General features: G+C 44.3%; 1 protein-coding gene across 1 annotated transcript in view; it reads left to right on the forward strand.

Annotated features, from left to right (window-relative positions):
* The first annotated feature begins 7,995 nt into the window (after positions 1–7,995).
* The window catches only part of NOL10 (nucleolar protein 10), a 13,525-nt gene continuing 7,905 nt past the window's right edge, over positions 7,996–13,615 (forward strand). The window contains exons 1-3 of the mRNA XM_015407778.1: positions 7,996–8,080; positions 11,395–11,440; positions 13,102–13,200. Of these exons, the coding sequence (XP_015263264.1) occupies positions 8,015–8,080; positions 11,395–11,440; positions 13,102–13,200 (211 nt within the window). The 5' untranslated portion in view covers positions 7,996–8,014. The remainder of the gene's footprint in view (positions 8,081–11,394; positions 11,441–13,101; positions 13,201–13,615) is intronic.

Genomic DNA, 13,615 nt, shown 5'->3' on the forward strand with positions numbered 1-13,615 from the left:
GCTGCCGGTCCAGCAAGAGATCCAGCTCGACGCCTCGAGGGGAATAGCCAACCAACCCCACGTTGCTTCGCCAGAGGCTGCTGCCTCGTATTCTGCATTATGTCTTGTATAGCCTCGGACTTGCTGCGGCGGTGCTGCCTGAAGCTCCTCCTCCTTTGCATCTCTTAGTTCCTCCCCCAGCTATGCAGCCCCGCCCCATACTTCGGACGCTCCGCGGGGATGAGCAGCTCTTTCATAATCAGTTTTAAAATGTTTGTGGTCCATAGTTCCCTCTAAACTGAGTTGGTGTGAGCTAGCTCACAGATTTTTAGCCTCCTGCTCACAGATTTTTGTTTTAGCTCAGGAAGGATGGCTCCAAAGCAAACTGATTTATGCAGCAGCCAAATCGCTCGCTCACAACTTTGCCACCACAGCTCCTTCAATGGGACTTATTCCCTAACAAATATGAATCGTGCTACCAATGCAGTAATCAGTTGCACCGGAATCAAGCAGTGGTCTGCCTAGTCCAGATCAGGGCCGTAATCAGGATTCTGTAATTGGGGGGCGGGCTTTAAATAAACCAGGGGGCACTGACGTCACAAAATAAAAAATTAAACACTCACTTTTGCAGCATTCACATTTTGCTTGCCTATGTGGGGAAGCAAGGTGCGCTTGGGGAAGGGGTGGCGGTGGGGAGTCCTCCAGGTGGCCCAGAGTTGGTGGGCCTGGGGGCTGCATGAAAGTCAGGGGACGTTGGCAGGAAGTCAGGGGGCCAGGCCCCGAAATGCCCCACTGTAGCTAGGGGCCTGGTCCAGATCCTGTTTCACATACTGACCAAACAGTTGCCTTGGAAGGCCAAGGAACAGGGCACAGAGGCCAAAGTTTTCTCCTGTTTGCTTCCAGGAACTGCTATTAAGAACTTTGAAGTGAAAGTTCCCTTAAGCCATCACAGTTAATAGCTTTTGATGGACCTCTTCTCCATAAAGCTGCCGCATCTCCCTTTAAAGCCTTCTGGCACTACATCTTCTGACAATGAATTTGACTTGCTGGCTGTGACCCGGGTGGCCCAGGTAGTCCAATCTGGCCAGATCTCTGAAAGTAAACAGGGTTGGCCCTGTTTATTATTTGGATGGGAGACCACCAAGCAGTCCAGGGTCGGTCGGCAATGGCAAAACCACCTCTAAGCATCTCTTGAAAACCCCTCTTGGCTGTGACTTGATGGCCCTTTCCACCACCAATTCTTTGTTGAGTTAAGAAGTAGGTCTTTTTGTCTCTTCTGCATCTATTCTCCATTCTCCACTTATCTAGATTGTCTCGTCCACTCAGGAAAATCCGGTTACAAATGATAAATACAGAGTAATAGTATTCCAGTACTCAACTATGCAACCTAGGTTTTTCAACCCTATCAGATTCGCATAACAATCCGGTTGTATTAGCGATGTTTTGATGTTTCTGCTTCTGCTGACTTTTGTTTTTGAAAAATTACGTATACCCAGACTGTTAAGAGTGGTACCTAATAAAAATGAATCATCTGACCTTTTTAGTATCTGAAAGGTGGATTTTCCCTTACCTCTCTAATGCCTATTTATGAGTAGAATGAGAAATCCAGACCGATTCCCCACAAGCAGCTGTGCTGCCCTCGCTCTTCTGTTTCCCCTGCTTGCATTGGTCAATTTCACACTATTCGCTGAGCAGCCACATTTTGATCCACAGCTCCCCCCTCCCCCATTTCCCCCACATCTAAGCTCCCGGTGACCTGGCAACGTCGCTGGTCCACCAGCGGGGGTGGGGGAGAACCGGCCTGGGTAAACGGCTGGGCTCCACTCCCATCCAAGCCAGTTGCTTTGTGTGCTCGCCCACCCGCCTGCCCTATTCTTAAGTGTAGGCTGTTGCTGGTCGCCTATTGGGGCCAGATAGGAATTTTTCACTTCTACCCAGTATTGGTTGAATGGGTGGAGGTGTTTTTGCCTACCTTGCACTGAGAGCAGTGGATTGAATGGTTGATTGTGGTGGTCAACACCTAAATAGTTTGGTCACTTGGCAGGTTTGTGTAGGCAAGAAACCGGAACCTGTGAGCACCTTACGACATGTTCCCTATTAGGGAACAGGGGGTCATCAGGAACTGCCTTCGGATTTTGAAGGTCCAGGGTGGGGAACAGTGATCACCTCTGGGAACCTCTTAGGGTAAAGCTCCTCTCTGCAAGTTGGAAGGCTTCAGGGGTAGGCGCTCCTAGGTGGCAAGCAGTTTTGCTGAGCTGCCGGTTGCGAGCCAGACCGATGGCTCAAGAACGGAGCTGGGTGACCTGCCCGTGAAAAGGGCCAGGAGGCTGGTCAAGGGAGTGACGCCCGCCTTGCCTGCTCCGTGCTCGCTTAGTTGTTCCCTTGCCGCAATGTTATATTAAATACTAATAGTTAATAAAGTGGTCCTTGTTTACTTCCAAACTGTTGTCTGTCTCGTTATTCCGACCGGGGGGGGGGGGCGGGGGGGGGAGCAACTTCTTGCTCCTTGTTTTTTGAGATCGAGAAGACGCAGAGGAAATTGGAGGGAGCTGGGGGTCAAAATGCAGCTGCGCAGCGAATAGTGTGAAATTGACCATTGCAAGCGGAGGAAACAGAAGAGCGAGGGGGGCACAGCTGCTTGTGGGGAATCGATCCCAGTCTGCACCAGTGACTGTGAATTAGGGCCTGGCTTGGTTAAAATGGAGAAATGATGTGATCTTATCAATGAAGTAGCACTAATGCACAGGCCTTACTGCTCTTGGGAATTAGCATGAAAGCTGATGGCATAGGACAGTGCCTAGCATCCTTGGCACAGCATAATAATTAGTAGTAGATACTACAGAGATATACTGTTTAATTACATTGGATTTCAAACTTCTTTTCCTCTGTGTTATGTTGTTTTATTTTTTTTTACTTTGCAGAAGCCGTGAATAGGTCTCTGGGCAAGTGGCTTAGACATTCTCTAAACAAATAGATTGGCTGCTTAGTTTTTAATGTACTTATTATATGGTTTTTGTGTGTTGGGGGGTTCTTAGGTTGTTTTCATTTTAACTAGAGGTAGTGTGGTATAGTGGTTAGAGAGTCAAACTAGGACCTGGGAAATCCAGGTTTGAATCTCTCATCTGCCATGGAAGCTTGCTGGGTCACCTTGGGCCAGTCAGTGATTGCTTGCATATGGATTTTGCTATTTCACACAATAAAATCGACTTGCAAAGTGCATTGAAAGTGGCTTGAAACGGCATAGTTAAGCAAACGTGAAAGTGCCCAAACTCCCAGCCTAACCTACTTTACAGGGTTGTTGTGAGTACAGAGGAGAGGGGAATGATATAAGCCACTTTAGGTCCCATTAAGCAAAGTGATAAAAGTTTCTAATATGATTAGAAATAGAAGAGAACAACAACAAAAAAGGACCAAAAAGAGATCCGTTCCGCAAGATCCAAGAAATAAAAGGGAAATTTTAAGCATGGTTAGGCATGCTGAAAGATCAACATGGAAAAATATTAACTGAACAGGAAAAGATAAAGAAAAGATGGGAAGAATACGGACTACACAGAAAAGATTAGCAGGGGTGTCAAACATAAGGCCCCGGGAGCCACAACCGCCCCCTCCAGGACTCTTAAGCAGCCTGCAAGCAACTGGTGCAAGGGAGGGAACAGGAGGCTGCTCGGGGGGGCAGAACCACTCCGATTATGGCTTCAGCACAGCAGAACAACCTCATCTGTAGCAGTCAAACAGAACCCCTTCACTTCAGGGACAGCCTCACTGGTAAGTTGGAAGCTACTACAGCTGCATTCATACCTCTCCGCTTGACTTGCAGCTCTGGGGATGCTGTCCTGGATGGCCGCAGGGATCAGCATTTGCATGTGGGACAGGTGCAGACAATCCTCTGTTAGGCCCTGCTGGCAGCCAGCTCCACCACCATATTCATGCCCCCCCATGAGACAGGTGTGCTTTGGCTCATGGGGGGCATTCTTTGGCAGTTTCTTCTACACAATGGGGGCCTAGTCCTGCCACTGAGCATACAACTAGGTGGCCAGGCCTCCCTCCCCCATGGACCACCCAGCACATGGCTCAGGCCGACAAAGTGACATTTATGTCCCATTTGGCCCTCATAACAAATGAGTTTGACACCTCTGGATTGAAGGATGACAAATTCCTTCAAAGAACAAACTTTTAAAGAAGAATCTATAGCTTTAGAAAGTGAAGTGAAAGCTGCACTGAGCAGCTGGGAGAAACAAATCACCAGGAGTACATGGGGTATCAATAAAGCTATTCCAAACCACAGAAACAGAATCTATCAAAATATTAACAAGAATATGCCAACAAATATGGAAAACAAAACAATGGCCCACAGACTGGAAATGCTCTATTTACATTCTAATTTTAAAAATGGAGATGTCAAAGACTGCAGCAACTATCGGACCATCACATTAATGTCTCTCACAAGTAAAGTGATGCTCAAAACCTTACAACAAAAATTGTTACCATATATGGAATGAGAAATACCAGATGTTCAAGCTGGATTCAGATGTGTTTCATAGGTTACAGCAAAGCTTTTGTCTGTGTGGATCATGAAAGGCTTTTGTTGGTTTTAAAAGAAATGGGTGTGCCACAGCATCTGATTGTTTTGATCCAATGACCTGTATGCTGAACAAGAGGCTACTGTTAGGCATTGGACAGAATATGGAGAAACAGAATGGTTTCCAACTGGGAGTCAGACAAGGATGTATTTTATCTCCCTATCTCTTGAATCTATATGCATAACATATTATATGAAAAGCTGAATTTAGGGTTGTCAGGTCCCTGTTGGCCACCACTAGGGGACAGTGAAGTAGAATTGTCAGCTTCAGGTTGGGAAACTTCAGGAGATTAACAGGTGGGGCATGGGGAAGACAGGGACCTCTGTGGGGTACGATGCCATAGAGTCCACCCTCCACAGTATCCATTTTCTCCAGGTGAACTGTTCCCTGGAGCTTGGAGATGAGCTGTAATTCTGGGGGATCCCCAGGTTCCTCCTGGAGGCTGGCATCCCTAGGCGGATTAGATTTACATGAAGGTGGAGTGAAAACTGGTGGAAGGGACATTAACAATTTGAAATATGTGGATGAAGCCACATTACTGGCAGATAATAGTGAAGACTTGAAATGACTATTGATGAAGATTAAAGAGAAAATGCCAAAGCAGGATTACAGCTGAACATCAGGAAAACAAAAGTAATGACTACCGGGGGTGGGGTGGGGGATTACATAACTTTAAGGTTGACAGTGAAGAAACTGAAGTTGTTCAAGATTTTCTGCTCCTTGGCTTCATCATCAACCAAAAGGAGACTGCAACCAAGAAATCAAAAGGATGCTGACACTGGGAAGGGCAACTATGAAGGAGCTAGAAAAGATTCTTAAGTGTAAGGATGTGTCGTTGATTACTAAAGATCAAAATAATTCATAACATTTCCACATTATGAGTGTGGAAGTTGGAAAAGGAAGGAAGTTGACAGGAAGAAAGTTGATTCCTTTGAAAAATGACATTGAAGGAGAGTTGTACTATGGACCACCAAAAAGAAGTGGGTTGGAGATCAAATCAAGCCTGAACTGCCCTAGAAGCTAAAATGATTAAACTGAGGCTATGAGATGGCAAGAAGAAGAAGAAGAGGAGATTGGATTTATACCCCGCCCTTCACTACCCAAAGGTGTCTCAGAGCAGCTTACAAACTCCTTTCCCCTCCCCTCCCCACAACAGACACCCTGTGAGGTAGGTGGGCTGAGATAACTCTTGACAGAAAATGCTCTTTTTCAAGAACAGCTGTGCCAGAGTTATGGCTTGCCCAAGGTCACCCAGCCAGGTGAAAGTGGAGGAGTGGGGAATCAAACCTGGTTCTCCCAGATTAGAGTCCTGCACTTAACCACTACACCAAACTGCCTCTCAGAGTCACTGGAAAAGATGCTAATGCTTGGAAAAGTTGAAAGCAGCAAGAAAAGAGGAAGACCCAACATGAGATGGATGAATCGATCAAGAAAGCCACAGCCCACAGTTTGCAAGACCTGAGCAAGGCCGTTTACAGTAGGGACCTTTTGAAGATCATTAATTGAGGGACTGCGTAAAAGTCAAATTATTGTGTAGTGGGTTGACCGGTTGACCGCGTGGCTAGGCCTACTCAGCTCCCATGACATGGTGCACGCTTGACTCTTACACAACTAAGACAACTTACACAACTTAGACAAAGACAAACGGCCCGCAGGCCAACTATATACATATCCAGGGGACACCCATTGGGAGGTTCGAATTTCCCTCCCCGTTTCCCTTGGCTCCTATTGGAGAGACCAAGAGACTGGTTTCCATTGTCCACCCAGGGTCAAGCCCTGGGTCGCCGCTGGCCCCTGGTGGCGGCCAGCATACACAACACAAATCTAGATAATTATATATATATTTATTCAGAGGCAAGATTTTCCCTCCATTTTTCTTTCCCTTTACAGACTGAACTGCCCTAGTAATGTGTTTTCTTTTTTGCTGAAGTGTTAAACCGCTCTCAGTCAGGGCTGAATTTGGAATGAATTCGCCTCCTCAGCATTCAGCTCAAAAGTCTCTCTCTTCTCAGATGATGCTGACCAATCAGGTTGCTTGGATCAGCCTGTCACTCAAGGCTCTCTGTTTCTGTGAAGAATTAACCCTTCACATTTCCTTACCTGTTTGTACAGCACTTCTAAGCTTTTAAAAGTGCAGTCTGTCACAGGAAGAATCCTCATGAATTAAGATGATGTTTACACCGAAACAAAATAAAACTGCTGTAATATTGTAAATTATGTTTTAGGGAGCACCACAAAATTCATGCATCCACCACTTCGTGGCACCACCCTGGCATAGGAACATAGTTCCAAAGCATGGATCCTCAAAAAAAGTTTTTGGTTAAGTCACCCCAAGCTCAACATAAAATCACATATTATGTCCATAGCCATAAATTACACCAGAAAATTAATGGATCCACTGCCTCGTGGATTTTTGTGCGGCACCACCCCAAACTCAGGGTACAAACTAGTGTTTCATAAACTGCATATAACATAATCAAGTCACATATTGTGTCTATAGCCATATATTGCACCACAAATATCACACATCCACTGATCTGTGACACCACCACGGCACAAAAACACAACGTTATTGGATAGTGAGTTTGGGGTGACCCGATGCAAAAATCCTGAAGTTCCATGAGGATCCAAGCTTTAGAACCTTGCTTTTGCACTGTGGTGGCTCCACAAATTGGTGGATATGTGATTTTTCTGGTGTAATTTGTGGCTTATGGACATGATATGTGATTTATCCTAAGTTAGAGGTGACCCAACACAAAAATCATGAGGATCCATGCTTTGGAACTATGTTTCTATGCCATGGCGGTGCCACAAAGCGGTAGATACATGATTTTTGTGGTTCTGCCTGTAGACTAAAACACGGTCTACAATACGACAGTTTTATTTTGTTTCAATATAAAAATCATACAAATTCATGTTCATATAAAAATCATTCACGAATTCCGTTTAAAATCACCTAGATCCAACTTTTACCCAGTCCCGCTACCCCGGAGCATTTGGGCTGCGGGGACGGGGATATAATTGTAAATATGTAAGTAAAAAATTCCGCATAGTTTTCAATGTTCAAAGCGCTTCACACACGTTATTTTGTTGTACCGTTTCTGGCATGCTGAGGCGATTTTCATACCCATTTTTAGACGCTATAAGAATGAGTTACAGCGCAACCCTAGCAAGTTTATCCTCTTGTAAGTCAATTTAAGTCAACAGTTTTAGAAATATGCAACTCTTTAGGACTGCACTGGGACAGGAGGATGGCCAAAACAATTTTCCAGATTGTCCCGTATTTCTCAGGGTTCTCCCGCTTATGTAAAACGTTTCCTCCGGTTCACGGACTGGTACTATATCCCCTGGCATCTCTGAAACTCTGTTTCCCTCAACTCTATGGTCAGGGCTTTGACCCGGAAGGGAAGGCTGTTTTCCGCCTGACTCAGCCGGCTACGGAAGAAGTGGGAAGCATGCAGGTCTCTAGCCTCAACGAGGTGAAGATCTACAGCTTGAGCGCCGGCCGGAGCCTTCCGGAGGTGAGAAAGCCAGTCTGCTCTCTCCAAGCGTCGGAAAGGTTTCTTCCCAGGGGCTTCTGCCTGCGTAGTTCTCTTCCCCGCTCTATGCAAAGAATCCCACCCTGTGCCACATCAAGGGAACCGCGTGCTTGCGGTATCTGTTAATGTAATCGGAATTTGTTGTTCAGTCGCACAGTCGAGTCCGACTCTTCGCGACCCCCTGGACCAGATCCCGCCAGGCCTTCCGGTCTTCCGCCGTCCTCTGAAGTTTGCTCAATTTCACGTTCGTTGCATCTATGACACTGTCTAACCATCTCATCCTTTGCCGTCCCCGTCTTCTTTGACCTTCAATCTTTCCCAGCATCAGGGTCTTCTCCAGTGAGTGCTCCCTTCTCATTTGGTGGCCAAAGTATTTGAGCTTCAGTTTCATTATCTGGCCTTCCAGGGAACAGTCAGGGTTGATTTCTTTGAGGATTGACGGGCGGAATGCCTCCTTACTTTTTTACCCCCCCCCCCCATTTTACCTAGTAGAGAAATTGCTACTGAGAACGCTGACTTACACTAAATAAGACCATTGATCAACCAAAGTCGATACTGTCTTATTCTCAGGTAGAGACTGCTGAGTATAGCTTTCTTTGCTGTCCTAACCTCAAGTATAAATATGTGCCTAGTAGTCCTAATCAACTGTATGCCTTTGAGGAAGTAGGCTGTACTCCACAGTAGTTTATGCTAGAATAAAAGTCTTTAAGGTACCTTTTTTTTTGCTGCAGATAGTCTTTCTGGAAAGTCTGTGTGGAAGTAGCCCCAGTGAACACAACAGAACTTATTTATGCATAGATCCAGGTGGGCAGCTGTGTTGGTCTGAAGCAATAGAACAGAGTTAGAGTCCAGTGGCACCTTTACTTATGCATAGACCTACATAGGCTTGAAGGCAGAATTGTATTCACAGACCATGTTGGAAGATTTGGAACACGTGTGTGCACGCGCAAGAGAATCTCCCCTCTTATCATGCTTAAAGTCCCGTAGTAATTTTCATGGGCTGGATCCCGCTTAAGACTCTAGCCCCTAACCTTAGCTGTGTTTTTAATACTGTACTTCTAATTGTTAACTTTTATTGTGCTGTGTTTTTATTATGGTATATTTTGTAAGCCGCCTGGAGATGCTACTTTGGAAAAGTAGCATAGAAATGTTCTTAATAAAATATTGATGAAAAAAGGCAGCAGGTTTGAGGCTGACAAGACATATGGTCAACCATGCATCCAGTTGCAGCCTCTCACTAAACATACTTTGGGCTGTAACATGCCTGAATTCACTATGATGCCTGATCTGTGCATATGGCTGAGTGTCATCATGGAAGCTGGTGCCACGGCTGCTATGGTTGTGTTGATGGCTGAATAATCCTATGCAGGCGGTAAAGATGTCACCACAGAGATTCCACTACAGTCATTGCTACTTAATTCAAAGCAAGAATTGCTAACCTTCATTCCTGCATATTTGCTTTTCTTCGGTACTGTGGATGAATTTTGCTGCCCGCCTTCTATCATACGGCTGTGCCAACTTTCATCTCTCCAGTTTGTTGGGTATAGCCCACAAGGACTCAGATGTACTATGAGAATATCCTTGCTGTGCATTAGCTACCCAGACAGTTATATGCTTTCAGCTTCCTCTTAAGTGACACTAGTGGGGTCTCCTGGTCAAGGCTTACATACTCTTTTAATACTTATTTTTCACTCTATCGGTTGAGGCAGTGGAGATGTGCTGCATGCCCAGAAGATGAAAAAAACCTCCAGGATCTCCAGCCAAACTGGCCTGGAGACAAATTGCTTCCTGACCCCAACGTGGCGATCAGCATTTCCCTGGGCGTGTAAGAAAGGGCCACAAGGACTAAGCACTGATGCAACTCTTCCTGCCCTCCCTCTCATGATCTGCTATCTATGTAGCCAGTCACTGATTTGCAGTATTTTTCTTTCCTTTCCTAAGCCATGGCTTTCATAAGCCATGACCTTAAACAGGAAGAACTGACAAAAACACAACCTGCACTCCTAATTCCTTCGCCTTTTAATCCAGAGCCCCATAGTCTCTGTTAATATGTTCTGGGCTGTGCTGGGCAGTATCATTTGTTTCCACATGGATGAGCAAGAAGGGATAATAATCTTTGGGCTTGATAAGTCTTCCTACCTTTTCCATTACATGCTGGATGCATGCACCCGGTAGGCAGCATACCTCTCGAGACGACAAGTCCCGTCTGCACACTTTAGCTTCTACCCCCCTCAGTAGGGAATCCCCAGTTACCAACAATACTGGGGAGCAGAAGCTCGAGTCCTCTCATCCACAGGGGTCTGAGAAATTTCCTTCAAGCTTCGTGGAGGCTGGGGGAGGAGCCCTTGTTCCAGTGGTTCAGAATCACTACCTGTGGGGAGATCCAGGAGCCGATTGCTTAGTAACAGAGGCTCAGAATGTCTCTTGATTTTCCTGGTTCTGTGGGTTACATTCTTCCATGTGCCCTCCTCCCTTTCCTCCTCCTCCTGTTGCCCTCTCAGGAGTGTAAGATCTTATTTAAGAATTCTACGATGGGCACCATCTGGTCCTGGTGGTTTGTTCTGGTGACTTATGACAACCCTGTAGAGTTTTCACAGCAAGAGACGTTCAGAGGTGGTTTGCCACTGCCTGCCTCTGTGTCATGACCCTTGTATTACTTGGAGGTCTCCCATCAAAATACTAGCCCGTGCTGACCTTGCTTAGCTTCCGAGATCTGATGAGATCAGGATAACCTGGGCTATCCAGGTCAGGATGGTGATCTGTTAGTTTGCAATTTGTCTATAAGCTCTAGAAGAGGGGTGTCGAACTCATTTGTTGTACAGGCCGGATCTGACATAAATGAGACCTTGTTGGCCGGGCCATGTGTGTCATAAAATGTAATGTCAGGTAGAGGAGATATAAACTTTATAAAGGACACAAACTCAAAGGGTTTTTTTTACTTAAAATAAAAACATGCTTTAAACATTAGCACTTTTGCAATATTTTGTTTATTTAACCGTCTCTGATAACTGACACCTCTTGCTCTGAATTATTGCATCAAAATGTCTGTGCTGTTGCAATCTTGGGTATGCTGTTCAGGTGTGTATCTATAAGTTGCAAAGTTGCAGCAGCAGATCTGGAAGAAGAAGCAGAAGACAGCCAGTTCCACTGCGGGCCTGATATAAGCCCTCCATGGGCCTGATCTGGCCCCCGGGCCACATGTTTGACACCCCTGTTCTAGAACTTGCTCCCTTGTCACCACTATTTGTCTATGCTCCACATCCTCCCCTGTTAACTATATATATGTATTTTTTCAGTGGCTTTCTGATAGGAAGAAGAGAGCATTACAGAAGAGAGATGTTGGTGAGTTTGCCTTGTCCTCCAATGAGAAGAGCATTGCTTTATTAGCCCCAGGGTTCACCTCTGCTTGCATAAGGTGGTCCGAAGGTGCTGAGTAGTTGTGTGTTCATTTCCAATCCCATTTGAGGATGCTGTTTTTGATTTATGCAGCCCTACAAGTACTGAAAGGATTACGTGTCGTCTTCATGTAGTCCTGTCCACATGCCATACTCATCATCTCAGGCCCTCTTTTGTGTCTGCACCCCATCACCTGATTTCAAAGGTGATGTGAGCGTGTCTTCATGTAGTCCTGTCCATATGCCATACTCATCATCTTTTGTGTCTGCACCCCCATCACCTGATTTCAAAGGTGATGTGATTGGCTGCAATGGATAGTGCTTTTTCAGTGGTGGCCCCTCTCTTCCCTTGTCCTGGTGCCATCTCTGGATGTTTTTCCACAGGAGACCAAGGGGTGTGTGTGTGTGTTTTAATGCAGTAGATTTTTAGTTATGGTTTTGTTTCCCCCCTAGATGTCTTGCTTTTCTGTCACTCAGTGGTTTCGTTTAACTGTTCTTGTTTTTAAGATACAGATGCTATTTTTAGTTGTACCAGGTGATACAGTTAGTTTTCAATGTTGTTTTAGTTGATATTACTTATCAATCACTTTTATAATTGAATTGTGTATTGTTGTAAATTCTCTCTGGCACATGTCTGAGAAGAGATAATATATACATGTTTTAGATAGATTAATACTATCTAAACAAATAGAATACAGCTAGTTCCAGCTCCAAATGTGCATAAGAAGGGTTTAAAAAATGTGAAGTCAAATAAATTTCAGTAGTGGCATTAAGCACATGCTTCAATCCACTTTCTTCTGTTGAAATCCATGGCATTTTAACAAGACGCTTTACGCTGAGTTGCACCCTTCATAAATAAGAACTTGCAGTCCCAGTACTTGTACATATACTTGAAAGCAAGTCCTGTAATGTTCAGTAGGTCTTGCTATCAGGTAAATATGCATAGGATTGCAGCCTTTAGTTATTAGACACATATAATTCCACAAGAATTTTTAAAAGGGGCGGAAAAAAACCTTTTAGGATTCATATTTATGCTCTGTGTAAAAGTTTGCCAAAGGGACAAAGTCTTGGTCCACAATCCAGTGTCAACCTCAGTGCAGCCTGCTTAAATACACATAATTTAGTACTGGACTGCAGCTTCAGAGTTTGAGGACACTTTGATTTTTAAAAAAATATTATGAGGCTGTTATAATCTGTCACCTGTTCAAAATGAAGAGAAAATTAAAAAAATTAAGCACTACTTAGAAATGGTTTCCACTGCAGTAATTCAGTTGATCACTAATTTGCTTCAATATTCCCAGTCGTCATATTACTGATCAACCGATGCTACAGTAGCTATTAAACGTCAATAACTAATGCTGATAATGGACTAGATTGTATGTTCCTCTCCTTTAAAAGCTTGAAATTACTGATGCATAGACAACATAGAACAAATTAATCTGTACTGAACATTCAGTTTAAGACTAGACATTTCTGCTAAATCCAATGCATATGTTGAAATGTAATGACTCATTTCAGTCAGTCAATTTTTTTTCTTACAAAAAACCTGTTCATCATGTTATGTTGGCTAGCCAGTCCTTAGGATGTGTTTTTGTTTTTGTTTAAAAGACATTCAAAGGAGAATTGAACTTATCCAAGACTTTGACATGCCCACGGTTAGCACGAATATCAAGGTTTCGCGAGATGGGCAATTTGTTATGGCAGCAGGTAAGTATGCAGACACTTTGGTCCTCCCAGACTTCTGGCAGCCACATTGCTTTAAAGCAGTTTTCAGCCTCCAGAGTGATCTGATCTTAATCTTCATTAGACCTGGCTAATTCCCCATTCTTTAATCTTTCTTTCTGTGCATAAATTAAAGAAAATGTAATCTTCCCAGTCCAGTCCAGTGGGCTAGAATATAGCCTGTTAGATAAACTATCATTGTACCAATCAGCTGTTTGGGGAGGAAATAACAAATAAGAAATTGTGCTAAATTATTCAGAATATTGACATGTCAGTTATAGAATTAATACTGTCAAAAACAAACAAATGTGCAATGAATTATTTATGAATATAAACAGTGATATAAATATTTGACACCAGCACCTCAAAAAAAATTACTTATTTATTAAATTTGTATTCC

Source organism: Gekko japonicus, unplaced genomic scaffold, assembly GCF_001447785.1.
Source record: "Gekko japonicus isolate JY-2015 unplaced genomic scaffold, Gekko_japonicus_V1.1 scaffold2754, whole genome shotgun sequence".
Taxonomy (NCBI): domain Eukaryota; kingdom Metazoa; phylum Chordata; class Lepidosauria; order Squamata; family Gekkonidae; genus Gekko; species Gekko japonicus.